The sequence below is a fragment of the Falco naumanni genome, chromosome 7 (genome assembly GCF_017639655.2).
Source record: "Falco naumanni isolate bFalNau1 chromosome 7, bFalNau1.pat, whole genome shotgun sequence".
In the NCBI taxonomy this organism is placed as follows: Eukaryota; Metazoa; Chordata; class Aves; order Falconiformes; family Falconidae; genus Falco; species Falco naumanni.
Window position 1 is genome coordinate 6,058,560 of NC_054060.1, and position 27,132 is coordinate 6,085,691.

At 45.1% G+C, this 27,132-nt stretch overlaps 2 protein-coding genes across 3 annotated transcripts; one reads left to right on the plus strand and one right to left on the minus strand.

The window, feature by feature from the left end:
* The first annotated feature begins 1,155 nt into the window (after positions 1-1,155).
* On the plus strand, positions 1,156-14,070 carry INTS14 (integrator complex subunit 14). 2 transcript variants are annotated; one of them, XM_040599660.1, is made up of 12 exons: positions 1,156-1,270; positions 1,713-1,979; positions 3,356-3,463; positions 5,264-5,419; positions 6,777-6,895; positions 7,336-7,478; positions 9,889-9,981; positions 11,060-11,204; positions 11,446-11,579; positions 11,683-11,801; positions 12,156-12,221; positions 13,205-14,070. In XM_040599660.1, the coding sequence occupies exons 2-12, from the start codon at positions 1,758-1,760 to the stop codon at positions 13,454-13,456; spliced, it is 1,557 nt and encodes a 518-aa protein (XP_040455594.1). In that variant the 5' UTR covers positions 1,156-1,270; positions 1,713-1,757; the 3' UTR covers positions 13,457-14,070. The 2 variants fall into 2 exon arrangements, with proteins under 2 accessions (XP_040455594.1, XP_040455595.1); XM_040599661.1 differs by lacking the exon at positions 1,156-1,270 and adding an exon at positions 1,406-1,595.
* Positions 14,071-14,220: 150 nt separating this feature from the next.
* On the minus strand, positions 14,221-25,634 carry HACD3 (3-hydroxyacyl-CoA dehydratase 3). Its single transcript, XM_040599662.1, has 11 exons — positions 25,496-25,634; positions 25,238-25,280; positions 24,046-24,119; positions 21,935-22,099; positions 20,882-20,933; positions 20,379-20,489; positions 19,640-19,767; positions 18,999-19,111; positions 18,341-18,447; positions 17,135-17,266; positions 14,221-16,248 (listed from the first exon to the last, which is right to left on the minus strand). The coding sequence occupies exons 1-11, from the start codon at positions 25,580-25,582 to the stop codon at positions 16,172-16,174; spliced, it is 1,089 nt and encodes a 362-aa protein (XP_040455596.1). The 5' UTR covers positions 25,583-25,634; the 3' UTR covers positions 14,221-16,171.
* Positions 25,635-27,132: the final 1,498 nt, after the last annotated feature.

Sequence of the window (27,132 nt, forward strand, 5' to 3'; positions counted from 1 at the left end):
TATCTCTGAAGCTAATATCTTTGTCTGCTACTATAGGTTATTCTCAGTCTGAGGGCAGGCGATTACCTCCATTCAACTATCAGATGAAAGCACCAACTGAGAGACATGTATCATTGTCACAGCACCTAGGGAAGAGAGCAGTGGGGGTAAATCACACTGTTCCTCTGCATGGTGCAGGCGTCACTTGAAACAAGACAACTCGGACATAGCTTCATTTTGAGGCATCTCGTATGGCTGGCAGACCAGAGAAGCAGCTCTGCTGGCCTTCATCACAATATAAGTCTACTTTGCAACGCCAGAGGGACGTTTAAAACTCACTGTCTCCCGGAAAAACATCCCTCAGCTCCTGCACCAGGATCACGGAGGCAGAGGGATGCTGCAGGGCCCCGTGTGCAGGCAGAGCAGCCTGGGGCTGGGGTCAGTGCCCTTCCGTACAGCATGGTGCCGGCACGGTGCAGCTCCGCAGAGGAAGAAATAACAGTCCTGGCCAAAGATTCAATGGACATAAAAAGCCAATCAGCAGATTTATCGCAGGCAAATTAGACAATGGTGATTTGATAATCAGAGTCACAGCATCATGGCGTGGTGGGGGTTGGAAGGGCCCTGGGGAGATCCCCAGCTCCTGCCCGGGCTGCAGCAGGCTCTCCTGCAGCAGGCTGCACTGGGTCGTGTCTGGGCAGGTTTAGAACTTCTCTGGGAAATGGGACTGCACAGCTTCCCTGGGCAGCCTGTCCCAGGGCTCAGTCTCCCTCAGATAAAAGATTTTCCCTCACACTCAGATGGAACCCCCTGGGAGGCAGCTTCTGCCCGTTGCCCCTTGTCCTGCCTCTGGGCACCACTGCGAAGAGCCTGGCCCTGTCCTCCTGGCACTCGTCCTTAAGATAATTTTAAAGCAAACTGCTGTCTGGGGGGGCATCTCGGGTACATCCAGGCTTTGCAATGGAGTTTACTGAACCCCCCATCCCACTCCCACCCTTACAGACTGGGAGAGGGAGGCGCACTGCCAGCTGGGACGCTGTTCATGAACTCTACGCACAGCAGCCTTTTTTATTGTACTTTTCCACAGTAGTGGCATCTAACTGAACTGCTTTGCCTTAGTGTTTGCAGGACTACAGGCTTCTCCTGCCGTTACCCGTGAAAACCCCGCTTTCCGCGCTGCCCGGCTGTACGGGGCGGGCGGCAGCCGCGGCCCGGCCCCTTTCCGCCTCGGCCGCTGCGTTCCGGGGGGACGCGTTCTGCGACGGACACATGGCGGCACGGCGGGCCGGGGGTGAGCGCCATCATTTGCCTTCCCCCTGCTTCCTCACGCCGCGCTCAGCTCCGCAACTCCGCGGGCGGCCCCCGGGGAGGGCTGCGGGGGGAGGCTCCGCCGAGGGGGAAGGGCTGGGAGGGAGGGCTGGCTCTCGGCCGGGGTCCCGGGGCCTGTCCGCGGCCCGCGCAGGGCCACTGCTGCGCCCTGTCCTCCACCGAGGCACAGCCCTGGCCGCGCAGGCCCTTTCCAGGCCTTTACAGCCGGGTGGATATGCTGCCTGTGGTTCAGGGGAAGATTTGTTGGCTTAATCTGTGCTAAACCCCACGTTCTGTGGGGCAAAAGGGTAATTGTCGCTTCCCCAGCAGCGCAGTGGGGTCAGCCTGGGAGGGTGAGACGTGTATTGCTCTGTAACTGCAGTTTCAGTACTAATGTGTGGACTTTTTCTTCCCCTTCCGTGCAGGGCATCACTGTTCATCACGACGGTAGCAGAGAGGAGTGGCTGATCATGCCAACGGTGGTGGTGATGGACGTGTCGCTCTCCATGACGCGACCGGTGTCGGTGGAGGGCTCTGAGGAGTACCAGCGGAAACACCTGGCTGTCCACGGCCTAACCATGCTGTTTGAGCACATGGCGACCAACTACAAGCTGGAGTTCACAGCTTTGGTGGTGTTTTCGTCACTCTGGGAGCTGATGGTGCCCTTTACAAGAGATTACAACACGCTCCAGGTAGAGTGTGTGAAATGCAGAAGCAGTAAGCTGTCAGTATTAAGAAAACAAAGACCTGAACCCCACGCGTGTTTCCACGTCATGGTGAAATTGTGTGATTTCATATCATCCAGTGCACAACAACTTGAATTGACTGTTTTATCTTTATTGTAAGGAGAGATTAAATCAATGCATTTGAAACATTTTGCTACTTTGCAAATTGTACCTTTGCAGATAACCACTGAAGAGTCACTAATTGTATTAAAAGTGGGGATGGAGGTACAGGCTGCCTGGTGAAGCTCTTAGGAGTGGTTCTGTGACATTCATATTTTTGTCTAGTTGTTGATTTGGTCTTAATAAGTGATGCAGTGGACAGGACAGTTAAGAAAGGTTCTTAGTCAAGTGATTTGGTAGAGAGAAGGTGCTTTTAAGAGTGTGTAGTGGTTGAACCAGGGCGAGAATAAGAATAAGGGATTTTAGGCCTCACAGATGTGATGAGAATTTGAGAGAAAATGGAAAGGAGAAAGTCCAAGAAGGAAATTCCAGATGAATGCAGTAAGACAGTGAAAGTCTCTGAATCCAGTAAAAATGGTACATACATACCTGATTATCATATATAATGTCAGGATGAATGACATGTCACTGTCACAGGGCACCATGTTTTAAATACGTCTGTTGTGGGACAGATTTTTAAAAATATTCTCTGTTACATTTGCATTTTAGCAGATGAATGCCAGTGCATTCTCTTTGATTTATTTTCGCCTCCCTGAGAGTTCATTTGAGGAATTTCTGAAAGCCAAGAATCCAGCCAGGCTCCTCTAGCATGTTAGTTTTACAGCTGCATCCTTCTTAGGATGCTGCGTTAAGTGTGAAGTTCTCATTTTAAGGAGAAAAGCTGGTTTATGGTTACAGAAACAGGATGCAGATACGAGTTTTGGATTCTGTTACTCTCTCTGCCAAAGAGTTTTTGTGAGACAAGCTCCTTGTGGTCTGCTTTCTGAATCTCTTAGAAGTTATAGTTGCTGTGATACCTGGGAGGATTTTCTAAGCTAAGTGTTTTATATCAGACATTGTTTCAGATTTTGACTTTACTGTTCCCTTAAGACATGAAAAGGATGACTTTTTTCTTCAAAAGAGCTGTGTTTGTAGTAATATTATAGTTCCTTCAAAGTCAGCTCTCATTGTCTCATGGTATCATTCATAATTTTTTATATCTTTCCTTTTTTTATTTTAACTTTGCAGGTCATATATAAGAACATCACACTTTGCATTGTGTAACAGCGCAGTTGTTACAATGCAAAGCAAACATACTGACTTACCACAGAACCATGATTAACTTTTCTGTTTCCTGGTAGTGATATTTCATGCAGCAGTGACAGTGGTGTTTGTCTTTACAGGAAGCCCTAAGTAACATGGATGATTATGACAAAACCTGTTTAGAGTCAGCGCTGCTGGGGGTTTGCAATATTGTCCAGCAGGAATGGGGTGCTGCAATTCCTTGCCAGGTATGACTGATTTTACTGTTATTAGGATCTAGCATATACTTGGTACTCCCTGTAAGTTGCAGATGGAATTGTAGGTGTAATTTGAAAACTTTGAATACTGTCAGGCATGCTAGTGCTACAGGAAGACAAAGAATTTGTATTTTGGATGTATCTGGAATATGAACAGAAGGTGGTCTTTATTAAAAAGTTCAGCAGCAAAACTCTAGACTGCATCCTGTTCGATGTGTTATTGTAGCGGGGTGGATTATAAAATCTGCCCCTAGAGTACTTTTTTGCAGGCTTGGCGTTTGATCTGGATGCGATCTTCTGTCCTGGGAGCCTCATTTAATTTGGAAAGGGTATAGTAACCTTTCTCCTCCAGTACCTGATGGTTTCCAGGGCTTGTAACAGTTCCAGTTCTCAAGCAACAGCATGGGACTGCTGCGGAGTCTGTTTTGATCTGTCTTCTTTCCCAAATGAGTCATTTGGCATGCATCTGTTCGCGCACTCCATTCAGCCCTTGCAGATCTCAGCCTTCTGAATTTGCGGCTTCTTACGGCAAAGTCTGCTTTTAGCCCTCTGTTTTCTGAGACACTGAAGAGCCTGTTGGTCTTTGGGTTAGGATTTCAGTTCAGTAATTTTCTAGCTCAGTGAGCTAGGAAGACGTCTCAAGCTATATTCCTTAAGGAGAAAAAGGATAGAAGTTTATTGGTTATGCAATGCTTTATAATCTTAACAAGGATAAAAGGCGCCTTGGAAAAGCAGATGTTCAAAGCAAGGAACTAGAAAGATGTAAAAACCAAGCATAGATGAGACCTCAGCAATTTGGTCTGTCATTTGTGTCATAGAGCATTTTACTGGAACTTCAGGTGATGCGGTGATGAAAGGCAGTGGGAAATGTACTCTGCAGAATCTTGAAATAGTGAAAAACATTACTGGTGAGCAACAGTTCAGGTGGTAACGAGACTGCAAAAGAGAGACTGAGGATGAAGAGAGAATACAAATCCGGATGTAGCGGATGTACATTGAGTTTCAGTTGGATTTAATTTTCCTTACCTCTCAGCCAAAAATAATGCCTGCTGTTGCTGTGCAGTGTTCAAAGAGCAGCGGTTTTACTACTCTGGAAATGACTGGGTCTCAGCTGAGTGTAAATAGTTCCATTATTCAGTGTAACGTATTAGCGCACATTTCCACAAGGAGTCACTTTGGACCTGCAACTGAAAGGAAGAATGCCTATTTTTGCTTTAATAGTTCTGCTGCAAAATGTGAGCATACTGCAGCTGTATTTGTATGCAAAGAATTAGGGTAATTAATACTACCTTTTGTAGGGCTTCTGTGGCTTGTAGTGGAAGTTGGGTTCCCCTGCGTATTCTACAGAAGTGGGCTTTATCTTCCATCTGAGAATAAACCTGAAGTTCTTGAGTCCAGCAGCAGCAGGCTGCTTTTTTGGCTGTATAGTCACTGTGCTTCTAGTGTACACTTAAAAATAGTTGTGTTTATGCACAGCATAGTGTGTTTCTGGCTATGAAATTTAAATTTTAGTGCAGTTGCCTAATTACAACAAAGCATATATTTACCATGCACATAGCTTAAATTGCAATGGTTAAATCCTCAATTTCTTATTTATGTACCTGTTTCTGGAAGTTTTACTCGCAATTCTTTCCCCATCTCAGTGGAGGAAATCCCCGTGTGAGCAGGGATTTTCGGTATAGAAGTGCATGCTGTTAGGAAGGCTACTGAACTGTGTTGGTGGATGGTTGCCCTCTGCAGATAGAAATGTGTCTTTACTTGGAAATGCTGATTTGTCCTCTTTCATTCCAGGTTGTTCTTGTCACCGATGGCTGCTTGGGAATCGGCAGAGGCTCGCTAAGGCACTCCCTAGCTACTCACAACCAGCGAAGTGAAAGCAACCGGTTTCCACTGCCTTTCCCCTTCCCATCCAAGTTGTATGTCATGTGCATGGCAAATCTTGAAGAGGTGATGTTTTTAACCCATACCTCCTTCTTTGTTGCACTAGATAGTTGTTGGTCTTCTCTGAAGTAATGATCAGGTCAGCACAAAACATACTTGATGTTCTTGTGCTTAGTTTTAAAGTTTAGTTGACGTTCCAGTGCTTAGTGTTAGTTATTTGGTGAAATGTAACTGGTATCTTTTTAGAAGTTTATTATTGCACTATTATTATCTACTACTAGTGCATTATAACAGTAATCTTTATAAATCATGTTGATTTCTCCCTGGGGAATACTATGCAGTATTTCTTTCTTCGTTTATATTATTGCCTTTACTGCATTAATTACATTGAATGCTTTTTTGGGGTTTTCTTAATCTACAATTAAGTTATTGAATAAATTACTTCTATTGCAAAGATGCTCAGCACTTAAAACAACAATAGCTTTATGTAGAAATGCGAGTGAGCAAAATTCTAAAGTCTCCAAGCCAGCGTTTAAACCAACTTCCCTTAGTTTTGAAGGAAAGATGACTGTTTTCTGTCTCTTCAGGTACCTTTGAAAATCTCAATACCAGCTTTAAAAATCTTCACAGTAGTTAGAATTCTGTTGAATAAAAAATGTTTAAAAAGAAGCCTATGGAGACTAAAGTTGCTTAGATTAGGTTTTATTAATAGCATTGCTTTTTTGACACCTATATTCTGTCCATCACAGAAGGATTTTCTACTTAGGCATACAATAGGTATTTCAGCTTCAAGGTCTCTATCAAGGATGATCCTCTTTGATTAAGCAGATGGATTGAAGCATTGTTTACACATCAGAATAACTGGGAAAATGTTTAAAATAAATCTCCTGTTGCTGAGAAGTTTAAGTGCTTTCACAAGCATTCTTTAAGAACTTCTCAAAAATAATTCTATCTGACTTCCCTCCTAAAAATTGTATTGTCCTGATGGGGATGGAAACTTAACATTACCAATAAAATGTTTTATTACTTAAGGCATTCCTGTGCCTTTGAAGACTGAATGCTTCTGGGATTTTCAGTTGCTTGAACCTGCTTTCGAAGCAAAACCTAACATGATAAAGCAATGTATTGGGAGTTGGACTCGATAATCCTTATGGGTCCCTTCCAACTTGAGATATTCTAGCATCATTTGTTACTAGGCCAAATGCTGCATCTGGTCTAATATAAATGCAACATAAGGAGTATGTTTCCTGAGAGACCAAGAATGTTGGTTTATTCAGAAAGGAGTGAGATAACAAAAGGTCATTATAGCATCCAGTCAGGTGCTTTTTGCTGTGTTGTGTATATTTTCTGAAAACATATTGGTTAATAAAAGGAGAGTAAAAAGAAAACTTAATAAAAACATATCACCTTAATTTTTTTGCAGCTTCAAAGCACGGATTCCTTAGACTGCCTGGAACGGCTCATAGATTTAAACAATGGAGAAGGGCAAATTTTCACTATTGATGGACCCCTTTGCCTGAAGAATGTGCAGTCGATGTTTGGGTTAGTAGGCTTGTAGATAATATGCCTTTGTGAAGGTTTCCAGTTAGTATCTGTAAAGGAAAACAAATATTTATAAGAAATCTGATGATACGAGGTGTTCTAATTAAACTTTTTTTTTTTCTTTCAGTTTATGATTTTGTTAACTGTATTTTCGTCTTGACCTTCACTGGTTAAGGTCAATATTTATTTTAGTCATTATGTAACCAAATCATAGTGTCTGTTTATGATTGGCATATAGAAGATGCTGATTTCCACAGTTGTTGTTAGTTTGCCATCAGTGTGATAATATGCTGCTTTGTTTCTTAATTTAGTGATGCTAGAACTATTGAGTTAACTGTAGTTAAAGAAACAGGTTTTGGGAGCTAAGTTAGTGTGCTTTAGGCAATATTTTCTTTTGATATGCTTTATATTTTCCTTAATAATAACTGATCATGTTCTAGAAAGCTAATAGACCTGGCTTATACACCATTCCATGCTGTTCTCAAGTGTGGCCACTTAACATCCGATGTGCAAGTATTTCCCAGACCAGAACCTTTCATTATAGATGAGGAAATAGACCCCATTCCTAAAGCAATTAATACAGGTAACAAATCTTTGATTGCTTTATTACTTAAATCTTTTTTATTTCTACCTTTTCACTACCACCTCTTATCTTGCATAGTTTCTGTTTCATCCACTTTCTGCAAGGATCAATTGCTGACTGTAAATTTTTGGTATATGTGGCAATAGAGGACAAGAACATCATCCTGCTTCAGCCATGTGTACCTCATAAAAGGACTGGAGCAGGGTAGAGGCACTTTCAAAGCTCTGGGTGCCAATTTCTAGGCACAAAGACTGTGGAAGACAGCTACAGGCTGCTTTCCGTTAATACCCTCATAAGCCTCACGGAGAGTAGGAGAGGCCTGTTGAAGAAGGGGCTGCATTTTGTGTTATGAGTTACCTTTATCGGAAAGACTCTGTATTATCACTCTCTATTATCAGGTGAGACAAACTAGCATCTTTCTAGAGGTTTCTCCAAGGGATCCACTAGGAGTGGAGTCAAGAAGAATTGGTGAGGCAGCACAAGTAAAGGTTGAGATTTATGAAATCTCGGTCTTTATAGGTTTTTGTCACCCTGGCACTTCTTATAATACTAATATTTAATACATAATAACTTAATACTAAGTTATTTTGAAAAATAACTGTGCAAAGAAAACCTTTCTCAGCCCTCCCATTAGTGGACAGCACCCATGAACAGCAGATAGTCCGTAGATAGCCCATGCCTGTGGCTAGCAAATGGCTAGGTACATTTCTTGGAGAGAATACACTGAACTTCACTGCTTTGCCTTGAGAGTTAAATTTCAACTGTAACATCAAAATTGCTCTCAGCTCCTCAGCAGTGCACTTGCCCACATGCATTTTGTTTTTCTTTCCAGTCAGGCAGTAGAGTGCTGTGGCTCTTGAGCTAAAGGCTGGCACCCTCAGTGACACCCCAGTGTGGCTAACTGAAAGGGAGGTGATGGGAGTTCCTGCTGGCTTTGCGCTATTTGGGAAGTGCAAAGAGAGTGACTTGGTTAGATCATATACCCAGGCATCTTTTCAGATAATTCCTTTTTCAAGAGTTTCTAACTCTACTGGCAATTTCATTTCCTTGATCTGACCTGTAGACTTCCTTTTTTTCTGTGTTCATGAACAAAACATGCAGAGCTTGCATGTGAATAAGGGCACAATAGTGCTAAAATTTTGCAAGGAAGTGAACTGCGACCCATAAATTACTGCCACCAAGATTGCCTTGATTTGTTTGGTTTTTTTTTAAAATCTACAAGAGAAAAAACTCATTTGGGGTGTGATCCCTTCTTACTTGTAGCTGCATACTGTTTAAATAGGAATAAGTGCATCAGTACCAAAATAGCAATAGCAAAGAAAAAGAGCATGTGGTTCCTCTTGGTGAGGGAGGCTTGGTGCTGCATTCAGTCTTAAGAGTTCCTCCTATCATTCCAAAGATGGGAATGTGGCTTGAAGAAAATTTTGTTCTGTGTGCATTAAAATGCAGTGTGTGGTGTGCTCAGCCCCTGAATTCCTCCCTGGCTTTAATCAAGTGCTAACTGTCCAGCTATGAGAAAAATCAATTGAATTGCCTTTGGGCCAGGTCCTTTGCTTGGGCTGTCAAGGAGAGACTGTGCTCCCCAGCTCCAGCTGCAGTACAGGTTGGAAAGGCATTGAACTTCTAATTGTGCCATACGCATATGGACCTGTGTCCATAGCTAGGGCACAACATATGTGTCACCGTGCTTCATGTAGAGAAGAGTTTACAAAGCAGGTACTCTCTACACCTCTGCCAGTGTAGAGCTGGTCAAAAGCTGCTAGAGCCACACACCAAAACCTTCACATGGCTGAGACACATGAACCCATACAACATCTCTTGCAGCCAAGAATTGGCAAGGAAATAGTACACGGCTGAGCATGAAGGACATGGCTGCCTCGATCTTTTACCGGCAATTGCCCATGATTCTTTATGAGATGGAGCTGTATTTAAACTTCCCGTGCACATGCAAAACTCAAGAACCACAACCCATCTTCCCAGTCCTGGAAGCATGCCTCATAGGCCAAAGAGTTGATGGAATTCCTGCAGGTTCTGTGATGCCAGTTTGAAGCTAGTAGATTTGGGTTAGTCCTTTGTTTTCTCTCCTTTAGACTTTATAAAGTGGCAATGGATTGCATACAGTGTAAAAAACCAATGTGCATGATTCTGTGTTTGTCTAGTAGCACAGTTCATGGACAGCAGTATGTGTGTGATGAAAGTTATGTTCTCGTCTTAAAGTGTCGTGGTATTATTTATAAATGTTTGTATCTTACTATGTCCTAGACACCCCAATCAATGTTGGGGCTCTGTTGTGCTACCTCTAGTCACTGCTTCAGAAAACTTGGTGGTGTAAGAGGTGGTAATGCTAAATGGACTCAGAATACGTTTAAGCAATTTCCAAATCTGACTTAAACCTGTTGTCTCTCCACAGATCTAGAAATTGTTGGCTTTGTAGATATAGCTGATATTTCTAGCCCTCCTGTCTTGTCCAGACACTTAGTACTGCCAATTGCACTTAACAGAGGTGAGCAAGTCTTGTTTCTTTTAGCAAAAACTGTTTTAAGCTTCCCTTGTTATGTCTGAGATGGCTTAGACTAGAACCACAGATTTTATGCTTCATCAAGATGCCAGTTGTCTCTAAAGAGGTGTTTGTGTGGTTACATTAAAATTAAAATCTTGAACACCAGCTTTTTCTTTTTTTGAATACTGTGTTCTTTAGAAAGTCATTAGAAGGAACGGTGTCCTTATAGCATCATCATTAATAGAACATGCTAAACCGAAAGCTAAAAATAGTAATGGGCAATGAAATATGTGGTGCTAGATGAATGTTTAATGCCTGCATCTAATTGGTTCTTGGAATGATTTGTTGTTGTGAAAAATCTGATCTTAATCACAACTAGATTGCTCAGTTGTACTTGTGCATTAATTGCTGCTCATTGGGGCCAACTATATATGTATCTATACAAATGACTGGTGTAGGCTTTGAGGATGGTTAAGCATATTACTGACTTTGCAGCTGCTTGAGAGCACTAGCCTGTGATGAGAAGGACTGGCCTTTTCCTTTTGTTGTGGCCTTGGAGTGGAGTAAAGAGAATGTGAGATTTCTCTTGGTAAAGAGGAATGAAAGCTCCTGATACGCTTTCATCTCTGTATTAACACTCCTATCCTGCTAGGCCTTTCACCTTGGAAGATATTAACAGTTAAATCACAGCTGTATTCCAGCTGCTAAAATGTAGTAAGTTTCCCTTAATGACCACAAATTGCACAGGAGAGAACTTGAAATTCGGATGCTTTTGCTTCAGAAGCAGACATAGATCTGTTGCCAGACTCTTACTGCCATTTTGTTTTGCTTCTAGTTTCTTCAAAGCTGAGGTTTTATTCACAGTTTTCTGGTAACTCGGTTTTGTGAGTAGGATGCAATGGAATATTTATATAACATTATAGTGCCACTTTGCCCAAACACTTCATTTAGCAGCTGTTCTACAAAAGTATTAATTGACTTTTGCATGACAGAAAATACAAGGCGGTGTCTTGGAAATGTAACTAATGGTTTTGAATTTATTCTTACGTTGCCTCTTTTGTTTCCTTTTATTCTTCCTCAGAAGGTGATGAGGTGGGGCCTGGGATCACAGATGACACCGAAGATGAGAATTCAGCTAATCAGATTGCTGGAAAAATCCCCAACTTCTGTGTTTTGTTACATGGCAGCCTGAAAGTGGAGGGAATGGTGGCTGTCGTCCAGTTGGGGTATGGAGCTGGATGTCTGCCTGAGAAATCTTGGTTAACTCATTTATAAATTTTGCTTATTTATATCCGTATGCTGTACAGAACTCTGCACTGCCAGACAAAGCTGTGGGTTTTTATTTGTGGATATGTTTCTGCCAGTATAAATTGCAAATAGTGAGCCTCCCCACAGTGGGAGGGAGACAAAGACTAGGCAAAGAGGGGTGGAAGGTTTTCAGCCTTTGGGATTTGTTCTTTTCAACAGGCCAGAGTGGTATGGAATGCTCTATTCACAAGCAGATAGCAAGAAGAAATCAAACCTTATGATGTCGCTCTTTGAACCTGGTCCTGAGCCTCTTCCATGGCTAGGGAAGATGGCACAGCTTGGACCCATTTCAGGTACTGGTCACACTATTTGAATAACGCTTACACATTCAGTGTTGCACGAATAACCTTGCCAAATCTTAGTTGTTAAGTTCGTTTATTTTCTTTTTTCTCCCAGATGCAAAAGAAAATCCTTACGGAGAGGATGACAATAAGAGCCCTTTCCCCTTGCAACCCAAGAACAAGCGCAGTTATGCACAGAATGTTACCGTATGGATTAAACCAAGTGGCCTCCAGGTAATGATACAGGTTTTGGACTTGATGCTTTACTTGGATCAGTCTGTGTGCGTGTTGTCCATTTAATGTAATTGCTTTATTGCTTTTCTTTCATTTTTATAAACACTGCCTCTTTAAAATGTTGTGATTAAAATGCAATCAGAAAGCATAGCTTGTTTAATGAAAGCTGTGTCTCCAGTGTAGCATCTGGCTTAGTTTATTTGATTTAGTACAATTACCATTTGTGTTTCAGCCTTTGTGAGCTGCAGTCTTGTCAGTGGTCAGGATAATTTATCAGTTAATGGTTCAGGGTTTTTTCTGCAGCTTCCCCAGCAGCTGCCAAGATTTTTATTTAGTTATTTTTCTTTTCTGCAGACAGATGTCCAGAAGATCTTGAGAAATGCAAGGAAGCTCCCTGAGAAAACACAAACCTTCTATAAAGTGAGTAACATTTCAGGCTGGCCCAGGTTTCATCCACAGTGATAGTGGTACATTTGACAGGGGAACACATCCTGGCTGTGTCTGTGGTATGTTCTGTGCAGGCTTGTAGGGCTCTGCGAAAACATACATGGTTCTGCAAAGAAGGAGACATCCTGGGTTTATTTTACAGACTAGTTAGGGTGAGACAAGGGGTCTGGTTTCCCTGCCACCACATTCTCTGGCAGAGTGGCATAGATGGGTCACATTTGCAGGTGCCCCTCATGATCCCTGCTACTTCCATGGTGAACTTCTTGTAGATTTTTACGCTGTTGTCTAGGCAGAAATAAACCGAGGGATCAGAGAGGAATAGGAACACAGAGGTATGTCATTCTGAGTCTGAAAATGTCTCCTACATTTTTTTGTTACAACTGAAGCAGAGAAAGACAGAATTCTAGGCACATTTGGTCACGTCATAATAATCCATAATCTAGACTGTAGCTGGAGGTAATTGTTGTTCCTCTTATAAGCTTAGTGCCGAAGCAGTTTGTTATTGTAGCCCCCGGAGACTTCAAGAATGAATACCCTGCCTAAAAGCACATAAACACTTGTCAGTTTATAGTGAAGAAAAATCAATACATACACATTTTGCTGGTCACTGTGGTTAAAGGCAGCAGTCAGTGAAGCCTAAGTTGGAAGCCACCTCCAGCTGGGACACGGACAAAAGAGGCAGATACAATAGCTGAATGCACAAAAGCGAAAAGGAAGAAGTGGAGATTTATAGGAAGTGATCAAGGGAGAACCAACTGTTTAGTTGCGCCACTATCATCTTCAGCCTTGAAGCATTTTTTATGTCATGAGCAGCTGGGCAGTTTCCAGCAGCTGTACCCATCACTCAGGTTATTTTCCTCTCAGCAAACAAGCTTACCTTGAAAAAAATAAGAAAGAAATTCACTTTTTACATACAGGCTTACAGTGGCTTTAAAAGGAGCTTTCCTTCTTTGCAGGAACTTAATCGTTTACGAAAGGCAGCCCTGGCCTTTGGTTTTTTGGACCTCTTGAAAGGTGTGGCAGACATGCTGGAGCGGGAGTGCACCCTGCTTCCCGACACAGCTCATCCTGATGCAGCGTTTCAGCTCACACATGCTGCTCAGCAGCTTAAAGTGGCAAGTACTGGAGCATCGGAATATGCTGCCTACGATCATAACATTGCTCCACTGCAGACAGACTTTTCCAGTAGCAGCACTGAAAGAATGTGAAGTCTCCATTTTGGGAACTTCTATAGATTAAGGCTCGAGTGGTTCACATTTTCTTGTCCTGTTTAATTTGTAGGGCCTGTTTAATTGCTCTTTGAAGAACTTCCTTTCAAAACGGGGTCCCCTACCAGCATTAGTGCTCAGTAAATAAACAAAGCTAGTTTGTGGTGGCTTTAGTCAGACCTGGAAACTGTGGAAGGTGTCCCGAAGTCAATTACTGTGTTGGATGATGGGTGGAAGTTACTCGCTACATATTGAGGAAAGAAAGAAATGCCATCATAGACAGCAGACTGCTGGTGGCTTTTGGCCTTCCCAAAATGCAGTTACTACATAACTGAACTCACTGGTAAAAGTATGTTAAAAGGCAGCTACTATACTTTATACATCGACTCGATTAGTCCAAAGAAAACATGTCTGGGAATCACTGTGCAAGATAAGATACACAACTGATTTCAGGGTATATTCACTAGCGTCACATCTGATGTGAAAGCCAGTCTGTACTGCCGTTGAGTATCACTTGCATCACAGTGCTTATGCTTGTGAAAGTAACTTAATCTCGTGACACAGGATTTTATTTGTGTAATATTAATAAAGAGTAATTCTTCATGAAAATTTAAGTTGGATTTCTTCCATTTTCATAGCAACTAGGCTGTGTGGCCTAAAACATTGACCTGGTAAAGGCTTGGCTCCCAGCTGTTTATCACAAGAGTTAAATAAATTATGCAATTTCTTACATTCAGGGAAAGAACACCTGAACTAAAGCAAAATTTGGTTGTAAATCTTTATTAATAGAAACACATTCTTTTTGAAGGACTAAAATTCAGTAGTGTAAGATCCATGACAGCTTGCACTAGGTACCACAATGTCACTGAGAAATACAGTGTATGAATACATACGGATTTCATAAAAGAAGTTTAAATGCCCAGTGGAGAAATTAAAAGTATAAAAGTGATCCTTGCTGTTCCATTAACTCAGCTAATTCAATCCTTTGACATCCTTCAAACCTAGGTACAGTGTGTGCTAAGTGAAATTTAAGTGTGTAAATAATGCTTAACTCTCCTGAGTAAAGCAAGCTGCACTCTCCTTTAAGTGGGAGTCTCAAGTAACCCTAAAGAGAAATTGTATCATGCCTCCTGTCAACAGAACGTGGTTTGTGAAATGCAGCATGGAGCCTGTACCAGTTCTTTGTTAAAATCCCCTTATAACATTATTTCCTTTCCTTGACAGTAACATTCACTGGGTCCATTGTTTGTTACCTTTAATATAGAAAATAATTTTCTGGAAGATTTATATTGTTTTACAGTAGAAAAAGACAAATAGTAACATGGCACCAAGCTAATCTCAACTTCAGCACCTGTTCTGGATTGCTGGCGTTGCTTTGCGTTGCCCTGGGGGCAGTGCAGTTGTGAAGCAACCTGTTCATAACCACAGCATGGTTTAGAGCAAACTTGTTGTGCGTTTTATAAACTGGATTGCAGAAGGGCATGCTGAAATACAAGTCAACTGAAACAAAGGTTTCCAGCTGCGAGAGTAGATAGATGACCTGCAATGTGGGGGAAGTTTCTCTTCTTTTGTTGGTGCTGTTGCTTGACGTAAGCACAGAGGAAAGTGTTCCTTCAAACCCTGTGTGGGATCTCCGTAAGATTTCATGCATGCTATCTAAATAATACACAGTTAATTACTTGATCCACTACGCCATCCCACCAGGGGCCAGCCAACAAAGCATATACGCCCACTTCTCCACTGCATCCCTAAGCTTAAGTAGAAAAGCAATCTTTACTGCCTTTCTGAAGGCTATAAATACAGGAGCTACAGCCCTGCCAGGAATGATCAGAGGAGCCTGGTCTCCCGTGACAGTTCCACGTTTTCCCTTTGCACGGGTGGGATGGAGTTCTGTTTGGGTCCATGCTAGGAGAAAGCTGGTACCTATGCTTCCTTATTTTGTTATGTTTCAGTGCTTGCATTACCAAGCAGGAGAGCATTTCTGACCAGGTCACAGAGTAGCAGCTTCCTTTCCCTAGTGACTGGATAGGATGTGTTGCTACAGGAATACACATGTTGCTAGGGTCTGCACAGTGCTCCTATTCTGTTAAGGCTAAACCAGAAACAGACTAAGGTTGTAGCACTTAAATCAGCATTAGCTACTTCCAGTTTTAATTCTGCAGCATCAGAAGGCTGCAGAAGAAAAAGGGGGGGGGGGGGAGGGGAGTATATGCAGAGCAAGTTTACCCAAACGGTTAGTAAACACCTGCACACAGTTCACAGTGGTCTCAGACTGTGCGCCTCCTGCCACCAGGCTGCACCCCAGGAACAGCATGGGCCAGCTTATAGTACATCCTGACATCAGAAGCCCTATCTGCATGCAATATTGAAAGAGCAAATATCCAATTAAAAGATAAACACTATTTCCATTTAGTGCTGCTCCACTGTTTATAAGCATATTATATGCAGATAATAGGATTTCTTTCTAATATGGTAGTTGACAGGATACGAGTTTAAATGTTACTGTTGTACAATGATCAATGCCATGCATAAGTGATTGAAAGGGAACAAAATACAGTATGTGGGAATGGTACCTGATTCACTATGAAATCATGTAATCTAGCGTGATCATGTAATTTTACAAAATTCTTTACATTACAGTGGGTAAAACCGTAAGAATTAGAGGCTTATCTTGTAATTGAGATAAGTTAGATAAGAAAGCATTGCAGTCCTCTTTTACTTCATCTTTCTCTTCTTTGGTCCGAGGTGGTGTTTCCTTTGCTTGTAGAGATGACGGAAGTTCACAAATAGCCCTGAAAAGGAATGAAGCGTTTAGGTGGGACATCATTACATCATTTTAATGCTAGATGGCTGTACCAAATTTAAAAAAACCAACAAACGAATCACCACACAAAAACCCGAGGTTTTAAGTGTATGTATAGTACGGAAAGTTAATCCAAGTACTTCCTTGCTGGGTGAGGCAGGAGTTGCTGCAAAGGCTGTTACAAAGTAAAACACAATTTCAGAATGAAACTCAATTGAAGGTGTGCTTTGAGCAGTCTGAAAGGGAGAAACCCAGTGACAGTTTAAAATTCCAGGTTAGAGTCTACTGGGTTGTGGATACACAGACATACTGGGTATGCATAATACAAAATTAACGTAAGGTTTAAAAATGTAACACCAGAAAACAGATCTGTATCAAGCACCATCCTTCTTTAAATATACTACTATTTAAAGAGCCTTCTATATTGTTTTCTGGAAAAACTTGACTTTCACGTTGCATTAGTGATTATAATGCAGTTTAGGTAAACACTGCTTTAATTTGAAATTACGTTTAGATTTCCACTAAATCATTCTGAAGCTCAAATACCATATAAACGGTAAAATTAAGTATACTAAGCTAATAAATACATACATGTAAAAACTATTCTTTTAACCCAAGTGATCAGTAGATGATACCACTAACTTGTTACCGAGATCTCCTTTTTGGGGGGCTAACCAGTGCTAATTGTAGGTGTGTTCCCCTCATCGCTGACAAATTTACATAAACAAGCAACAAGGACAATGCTTAACATTAACCAGTTTGTGTTGCCATGATCCCCAAGATGCAGGAAATTAATTTTCTTTGGAAAATATACTTAATTCAGAGGAAAATGGCCTTTTTATTTCAGTAGTGAGAAATACAATTAAATATCTTACCTAAAAACAAGGCTATAAGGTATATTTGAAGAAAAACTGAAAACTGGATTGTGACGTTCAGCGGATTTGGCAATCCCAGACTAAATTTCCCTGTTTCACTGAAGATTGGAATGGACTGAACGATACAGACGGCTGAAAGCAGAAGGCCACCAACATTATCAAACACATGTAAAATATATAGCCCACAACTGTTCCAGGATATTCCCTTCTTATTTGCTAGCTCTCATTAATTACACCAATTTTAAAGCTGTTTTCTTTTTAAACATGCAGTATGATGGAAAGCAGCTAGCAGAGGCAGTATAGCAATTCAACTATGAAGGTCTCAGCACAGTGAAGTTGCCTGGTGACAGTTCTCACACACAACTGTAGCCTGCAGGGCTCATGCCACCAGTATTTACCACGCAGAAACACCCACGGCAATGAAACAGGCATAGTCTTTCCTGTGCTTCAAGCTGAGCAATGCCCAAGCCTACTCCCAGCTCACAGAAACAGGTTCTGACAGGTACAATTACAACACATTTCTTACAGCTAGAAACTGAGTGGTGATATGCTTCTTAAATAAATAAAAATTAAACGTAATCCAGACCTGTTAAGACAGAAGAGTAGAGTGTAAAGCCCCTGCGCTAGAGGGGTACAGCAAGAAGGCCACGTGCCTGCTTCTTCCACAGAGCAGTCACTCTCCAGGCGGGAGAGCAGAACCCTGTTTGTCAAGCACTACGCCTCTCAGGCTATGCTTCTTGCAGAAAAAGAATTGGCCCCTGCCTGTCCTGTGCAATGATTTACAACATAATGTCAAGATCTGTGAGCTGGTGTGAACCCAAGCTTGGCTGGCCGAGTCAGGGCCAGCAGACAGAGGCGAACAACGCTGCTTTGGATCAGCAGAGGGAAATGATCATTGTCATCCTGTGCCGCTTGCATGGACTGCGGCATGCTCTTGTCCAGTTTGTTCGTGTAACCTTTTATTGCCTTTACTTCCCTCCTCAGTGCCCAAAAGGAAGACTTCTTTCCTCGTCCAATCAAAAAAAGTATTTGATTCAGTAGGACAGATTAAAATGCTTACATCTTGTTCAGCTCAAAGCAAGTATCTATTTATCTGTTGTTCTAAATTACTATTTTTAAGTCCAGCAGCCAAAAAAAAAAAAAAATTTTGAGTTATTTGCCCAGCCTTGAATTCATTATTTATTAAACTGTCTTTTTTGGACATACCTTCTGCCAAGGCTCCTAAGGGGTAGAGAGGGATCCAGGCAGTGTAACGGAGCCAGGTTAGTGGTTTCCATTCAATACTGATGCATGAAAGCATGTAATATGGATACCTAAAGGCAATTCAGTGTGAGAAGAAACAGACACTGTTTAAAACGGAACTTACTACTAGAATTAGTCTTACATATATATATATATATATGTGCGGTATCGTCAATGTAATTCCCAAATGACACAAGAATATTCAAAAAACTGTTCCTATGGATCATGATGGACACATCCTTATTTGGCAGTTTACAGAACTAATGCTATTATTCTGACCAGATGGATGGATTAACTGCCTGGCTTGCCTAGTAAACCTTTCAAAATATTTCTTTTGAAAAAGAAACAGAGCAGCTCACTTAGCAGTGGAAATTCAAAGCAAAAAACCCTCAAGGAAAAAAGGTTCAGGGCAGTATTATTTTCAGACTCCAGCCTTGTCTCAGCTTTTGGCAGCAATCTAGAAGGCTGTGATAGTCCATGACCAAAGGAGATTTTACCCTCGTGGACCAATGCATTAGTGCCACTCTTCCAAAAGGTACAAAGATCAAAATCTTCTTTAAAGAGTTCCTGGGAACAACCACGTTGTTCTGTACACACCTGCTAGAAGAAAAATCCCACAAACCTGAACAGCTCAATGATACTCCAGAAATAAAATATGAAGAACACCACAGGTTTGCTTTGCATTTCCTCTAAGCTTCCAAGGACAACAAACAAAAGAAAGTTTCTTCCAAATACCTGTTTAAGAAGAACAAATTAAGGAACAGTCACACTCTTCACCAAAAGAAAAAATAAGCTTTTGCTGTCAAAACCACACAGGAAATCTATTCACCCCTGAAACATATGCTGAGCACATCACTAACTCTGCAGCTGAGCTGTGACCTGCTTCTTAGGAGTATGCATTTTGCTCTGTATTTAGATGCAATCCAAGGGACCTAGTCTTAAATCATCTATCCTCATTTTCGCGCACAACAACCACAACCAGAATAAAAAGGGCACTGGTACCAAATCAAAATCATGTACATTTTGTCAGCCACGTCTTGCTTCTGCTGCCCTGTTCCTATTTTACCTAGGTGATGGAAGAAGACAGCCTGCCACAGCTAAGGCTGGGAAGCATGGATTCCAGCCTCCTGAATAATATATTCTCTAGTCCCGTGCCAGTGAGGTTCTACCACTTATTTTAGGAGAGTCTCAACATTTGTGTAAAAAAAACCCCACAATTTAAACCTGGAAAGAGCAAGAAGAAGAATCTTACTAAAATATTACCTGCACTACAGCAGGTATCAGCGGTGATCTCACTAGTCCTATTAGTGAATTCATGATCTCCATGAATGCCAGGGTCTGACAGAAATACATCATGTCAGCAATAGTGTGAAATGTATCATAGAAGGAATCTGTAAGACACAGAAAACCACTTTAGAGAAGAAATTAATTTCCATGTTCAGGTAGCTGGCACAGCAGCATATCTTTTGATTACAGGATTCTAGTTGTATTTGAAAAAAAACCATTATGCATAATTATGTAACTTCTTTATAGGTCTTACCTTAAAAGTCATAGCAGTTAGGCCAAAAAGACTGCTCAAGAACTCTGTTTCACACAGAAAGATCAAGAGCTACTTCAGTAATTACTTTATAGAAAAAGCAACAGCGCTCTACCTCAATAGAATGGGTCGTTCTTGCTTCAAAACTGAAGTATTCTGGCCAGCTCATTTTCAAAAATACTAACATTGCAGTGAGAGACACATTTTGCTGCAGCTGATTCCTTTAAAAGTAATCTTGGCAGAGCACAAGTATCATTCATCAGAATATGCAGTTGTAATTTACCAGAGGACGGTATTTTGCTATCCTTGACACCGTGATAGCTTTTGAGAGGCTTCTGTCATGCATTTAGTTTTGTTTCCTAAATATGTCTTGCTTTAGCGTTCATAATTCAGAAAGCATTAACACCACCACTAAAAAACTGAAACAAAGCCCCCAACGTAAATAAAATAGCTCATATTACTTGCCTTTCCCCAAGATGAACAGTCGTACAGTCATGTTCACAAAAATCCAAGAGAATCCCAAAAACTGTACAAGATTATACATGACTAAGTATCCCTTCTTCAGGTGTTTGAAAGCTAAAATCAATAATAAGCACATCAGGTGAGCAGAGTACAATGGTAACACTTACGCAAAGAGCACAGCTGCAAACCAGGCTTCCTATGAGAATAAAGCTTACAAGAAAAAAGGAAGCTATTGATTGTGATAAAAGGGTTGCTGTGTGCACCGTGGGTTCTGCCTGCTTTTACCGCCATCTGCTGAAACTCAGTTCTTGCTAGTCAGACTTTTTAAATTCCTTGGAAACTGCAGTACGTTTTTATTAAATTTCTAAATAGCTCACAGTACAAAGAACCCCCTCCGAGATGCACCAAGCCAGTCAAAATTTCTCTGTAAGATTTGGGGTTTGTGCATAGGAGCAACACAGCTTTCTACACCCCACCTTACACACTAAAAAGGTAGAGTTACTTACGGTCTTTTGGGACTCTTGATTCTATTTTCATTTTGTTAATCTTTTCTTCTTCCTTAAGATGAAGGATAAGGTTTTAAAGACTGTTACTGTAATTAGCAAGTGATTTGTTAACTATACTACCGCAAAGCTAGTGGGTTTAAAACTCTGCTAAGCAGCCAGTTGCTAGAGGGTTTGAATTTTCCCCTGCATAAAACAGCACATTCATCATCCAGAAATTATGGTACAGTAAAAGCTAGAGAGCGTTAACTAGTTATCCCGCCTTTGCTATGTATTTTGTTCTAGTAATTAGATGCTTTTGCTGAGAAAGCCTGCTGGTTTCTGTGTTAATTCTCAGTTATTACCGTTTCTTAGAGCTGTTCCTTAAAACATTTCATGACCCACCAGTGACCTGAAGGGAACTGAGAACATCCAGCCCAGGCTCTCTGCCTGCCCTTCAGCACTGCCTTCTGGCTCCTGGCATTGCAGCGGCCCTTTCCGCTCCGCGCTAAGCTCAGTGGCTGTGGAGGGGAACAGGGCAGCATTCGTTGTAAAACTGATTTACAGAAATGTGGTCTGTTCGAGCCTTTTCCGAGACGGTCTTGCACCTCCCTGCTGCAGTAAGCTGCTTGAGCTTACCAGGATGCTGGGAATGCACCGTCGGGGCCGGCCCAGTGGCTCAGGAAAGCCTTAGAAATCCCCGCTTTCCAAGACAAGCAACGTCTGGGACCAGCAACTCTGGGATCCACATGGCACATCGATCCTCGTACAGACTGGGACCCAGGGCTGCTAAGGCACAGGGCAGGGCAGCAGACCCTGGCCAGCACTGCGCTGGCGCACAGCCACCCGTTCAGATCCACGCCGCTGCTCCTTCTAGCCAGAAGCATGCCTGCTCCTGAATTCCTGCTTACAATGTGAACTGTTTAACCGATTCAGCGTGGGATCTGTATGAAACAGCAGTAACAATCAGCATGCCAGGCAACTTCAGGTAAATAAAGAACACAAGTTCAAACGCAGGAGAAGAGCTATCCTTGCTTGCAGCTGGCAGCACAAGCCACACGTGCCCACAGGACTGACCTTCTCCCTCAGTTCCATTTCAGCATCCGATTCGTCTAACCAGCGGTCGAAGTCAGGAGCTAGGAAGAGCGGGCGCTTCTCTTGCTTGGTGAGTCTCTCCCACCAGTTACTCTCCTTTTTCTGCACAGTGATGTTCAGTTGCCTTTGAGTCACCCTGCATACAGGCTGAGGGCAGACACGGGAGCACACATCAGCAGAAGTCCTAAGAAACGGTCTCTGAGGCTGAGTTGATACCCCAGCTCCCCTGGTCAAGGAGGCAGGGATGACACGGACTGCTGCAGCACGCTAAGTGTGCCTCTGCCACCCACGGCATGGAAGCAAAGGGCAGCCCAGTTGAAGACAGCAACTGCAGGACTTGATAAGCAGCTTGAAAGCCTGCTCGTAATGCACAGCACCCCTGAATCCCACCACAAAGAGCTAGCACAGACCCTAGCGCTAGCCTTCCTAGGCAGAACCCACGATCTTGGCTTTAGACCTTGCATTTAGCACTGTGAGCCACCCACCTCCTCTAGCCAGTGTTAAGAACAGCACTACCATCAATCACAGGTGTCCAAAACAGGGGACCCCATGTGACATCTGCTGCAGCAAGAGGCAGAATTATCAGCCTTGGCAGTGTGGTCATTGCTACCGCACAAGGCCTCTCCACCATGGCCACACTTTGCATAATAGCAAACCTCTCCAGCCTTACAGCCCACAGCGTTGTCACCTTGGGTGCCCACCCTCACTGCCACCATTGCATCCCTCCACACCTCAAGCCTTCGCCAGGGTGCTCCACGTGGGACTGCCTCTCACACCAGCTGAAAATGATGCAGAAGAGGCATGAGCTGCATTCTTAACTGAGCACGTTACACCAGCACTGCTCTGTCAAGGCCATCTGGATGCTCCTAGGACATCTGAAGGCTGTAGCCGTAATTTACAGCTACTAACGCCTGGTCCTTGTCTGTCAGAGGCTCCATCTCTCACTGGTAGCGTGACACTAGCAAGAGGCACTCATGGTGCACAGCAAAGCTGAAGGAGAAAACCCTGGGCTGCAATACCTCCTGGTCTCAACCATCTCCACAGGTTTCAGAGTCCGTTGCCCTCCAGCCCCTCCACAGTGACTCAGAGTGACCGGACTTTTGGAAGGAGGCTGCTCGGCAGAGGCAAGGGCTTGCCTTCCAGGCCTGGCTGCCAGCACAGCCCAAGTCTGCCAGCACAGGGGACAGCCACAGGCAGTGCTGGGCACCTCTCCCCACACCGTGGACTAGGCAGCTGCTGCTTTACAAACTGGTGCCCGGATCCTGGAACCAAGAGACGTTCACTGTCTGCCATTCCATACCTGGCAGGAGCCACACAAGACGCCTGCCTGCTGACAGACCCCAGAAATCCCCCCTCCGGCCGTCTCCTCCCTTGCCGAAGCACCAGAGGTGAACGGCGGCTCCCGGGCTGACTGCAGCTAACCGCAGCAATCAGCCAGGAATCAGCAGCACAAATCCTGCAGTGGGAGCAGAGCCTGGAGCTTTGCCCCTAACACCTTTGAGAGGCAAAGACAAGACTTTACAGCCACCAGCAAGTAACGTGTAGGGGCTGGTCTCCCAGGAAAGCTCTCTCCTGTCAGACTACAACAGGAATTAAGAAAATATTTTTGCAACAGGAGCTACAATGTATCTGTACTGGCAACCTACGAAATCTGCACAAGCCAGAAGCAGAATTCTCATGGTTTCCTTTTGTCAGGCTGCAAAAGCCACAAACCATGACACCGACGCTCTGCAGTACAGCGTTCCCCTGCTTTTCAGTCATGGCTGCATAAGAAAACCCATTGCCAGATTCTCCCGTTATTTTGCTACTTTTTAAATCCTTTAAAAGATTTACAACTACCGTTTACCAGCCGATACATGTAAGCCCTGTTTCTGTTAAAGCCGCCCCATGCAAGCGCTAGCTCCGGCGAAGTGACGCGCATTGAGGCTGAGCACCAGGACGTGGGACTGCCACAGACAGCTTTTAGTCTGCAGCGGTTACAGACTCACCAAGAAAATCCAAACAGCGTATCACGAACTTTATTCGCAGCCATTTTCAAGTTTTTCAGAAATTACTTTTTCTTTGCAAAAGTTAGAAAAAGTAAAAGTACCTACTTTAGGCTCAACCGGTTCTAGGAACTCGATCTGAAATTCGTAGATGTTGTCCCCTTTGGCACCATGCCCCTGAGCTAAAAGACAAAATTAACAGTCAGTGTGAGGACCCCAGCCAGCTCCACATGCCCCACCTGCAAAGGACGCTTCACCCACAGCAATACTGGGCGGTTATCTGCAGTGCTTCCCCCTGCCCTGCCGGGAGGCCAGGGGGAACCACACGGTAACGGGGAAGACACAACCCAAAGCGTGGCTTGGAGCTGCAGTTGCTGGATTCGGCAGCTAAAGTTGCCACAGCCCTGCGCGGCGCTGGGGAAGGGTCCTGGCTGCAGGAAGGCAGCGTGACAGACTCCCAAACAGGCTTCTGACAGCTTGGAATCCCATCAAACCCCCCCGCCTTTGGGGGATCCAGCTCCGCAGCCACGGGCGAGCACCAGGGAGGCCGTGTCTGGTGGGTCTGTAGGAGCACGATGCGGGGAGTCCCCTCCCAAGGGCAGGGGGTGCCTTCGTTTTCCCGTTTCCCACACACACCAGGTCTCGTCCTCGGCAGGGCTCCGAAAACCAGCCGCGCCGAGCTTCATCCCCACCCTGTAAACCGATCCTGCAGCCAACACGATGCGCGCATCCCTATCAAATGGCCCTGGCTGTGGCTCACCGGGGAGGCAGCATTCCCTAGACAGCGCATCTTACACGAAAACCACCAACCCAAGGAGAAACCCCCGGTAACAGCCCAGCCGCAGCGTATCCTCGGCGCAGCCGGGGCCGGCCACGCTGCACAAGCCCCGCGGTGCCGCAGCTGCCCGGCCGGGACAAACCCATCCTTTCGGGAGAGACCTGCTTTACCTTTCAAATCCAGCGCTAGTTCCCGATGCTGAGGTTTGATAACAGTTGCAAACAAGGTCTTTGTGAAAGGAAAAATTGCTGCCAGTTATCGCCGGGGTTCAGCCGACACCGGCCAGCCAAGACATACGGAAATTTCAGGGCTATTTAAATATGGGGGTGGGTGGGGTGGGGTTTTTCTTATTAGATAAGATAGAACGTGTCAGCGCTGGGACTCAACGGTCTGCAGGCAGGTGCGTGTCACCACGGCTCCGCACATGCCCGGCCACCAAGGGCAGCGGTGGGGACAGGGCTCCCCGTGCCCGCGGCCCCCGCGCACCGGGCGGGCCAGGCTGCAGGACCCCCCCGCCCCTACCTTTGAAGTGCAGCACGTTGTCGGTGATGGCGATGTCCGGGTTCTGCAGGAGGAGCGCAGCGTTAGCCGGGAGCAGGCGCACCGGGGACACGCGGGGACCCCCGGGCGAGCACCGCCCCCCCCACACCGCCAAGACCCCGCGCCCACCCCGGCGTGCAGCGGGGCTGCGCGGACGCACTGCCCGTGCCGGCGGGTGGGTGACCCCGCGGGTGGGTGACCCCGCGGGTGGGTGACCCGACGCTCCCCCCCCCCCGGTACCTGCACGTCACTCAGCTCCACGCGCAGGTAGAGCTCGCGGTGCCGCTGCGCCCAGTGCACGTGCGGCCGCAGGCTGGGGCCCGCCATGGCGCGCGGCGCGCCGCTCCACCGAGGCGGCGGCGGCGGCGGCGGCGGAGGGATCCCACTGCGCCTGCGCACCGCGCCCCCGCCCCTCCCCCTCCCCCCCACGCCCGCGCCGGGGCGGGCCGCGCCCGCTGCGCCTGCGCACCGCGGCTGAAGTACCGCGGCTGAGGTACCAGCCCGCCCCCTCCGCCACCCGGCCCGTGGCTACGGGCGTCCCCTCCGGCCCCGGGGGCACTGCGTGATCCCTCCGGCCCCTGGGGAGGACCGTGTGTTCCCTTCCCGGCCCTGCGCCGGGCGGCCGCGGAGGTGCCGCCTGTGTTGCCGCCGTGGTGGTGACCTCGCTGAGGGAGCACCTCAGGTGCCCTAACACAGCTGCGAGGCCTGTGGGGCACCGCTGGCTTTCAGCCCCCTCTGGCAGCTTTCTACTGCAGGGGATGTCAGGCTGAGGGAACCTAACCCGCAGGGAGGTGGCCATGGCGTTGGGCCCCGTCCTCCTCCGTCTGCCACAGGCCTTCACCAAGCAGCTGCCTCCTGCAAGGGCGTGCGAGCTGCTCATCTTAACCACAGCCAAGGAAGGCTGTTAAAAATTTAGAAAACACCGTGCTTTCTGTAGCCTGCCCCGTGACCACATGCCACAACCTTTTTAACTCTTCCATTGTAATTATTACAAGCCCGAGGACCTTGTGCCAATGAGGCTAAAGAAGGATAGGGTTGGTTCTGGTGATACTTTCAAAAAGGCTCCCCTAGCAGCTCACACAAGGGCACCTCGCCTGTGGCCTCCCACATGGTGCTGGTGACATTCATCCTGCCCTCCAACCCATCCTGGCAAGACCTCTCCCTCACAGCTTCTAGGCGCTTCCTTGTGCTCCCACAGAGGGTTTTTCTGTGCATATCTCTGCACCAGTAAGAGACCCACGCCATGCCTCAGCTTGCCTCTGAATGGAGGATTTTCAGCCTCTGCCAGCCCCTGGGACTGCAAAGCCACTGGGTAAGGTCAGGTGTGCTGTGGCAGTTGTTGCCTGCCGGGCTTCTTTATTTTGGAACACAAGCCCCACGTACCCTTTAGGGAGCAACAAGCCCCCAGGCAGCACGTGGGAGGCTGTGCTGAAGAGCTGGTGCAGGAAAAACAGCCGCCGGGTCTCTATGGCCTGGAGATTCTACCTGCGCATGTCTTTAGGAGGGGGCACCTGCAGCAAGATTATTTTTTCTGGTTTATAGTGGATCAAAAAAGCCTTTGCTTTACAAAAATGACTTCGCTTTGCAAAGGGAAATTCAAATGTATAGAAGAAACATTTGGCTGGGGGCTTACTGCACTGGAGCCTGTGGGTGCCCTGGGCTGAACACGTGTCGCTAGTAGCTGGGAAATTTTTTTGTGTGTGGGAAGCATGTTGGTGTGGAAGTGCTAGCTTATTTTGCGGGGCAAAGGGCCGACCTTTGAAATTGAACGGTTCCCGTGCATGGGGGTTTCCCTGACCTGACCCCCGTGCATAGGGTAATGTGTGTGCGTGTGTGTGTGCCCCGGGTCCCCGTGCAAGGGGTAAAATGTTTGCCCC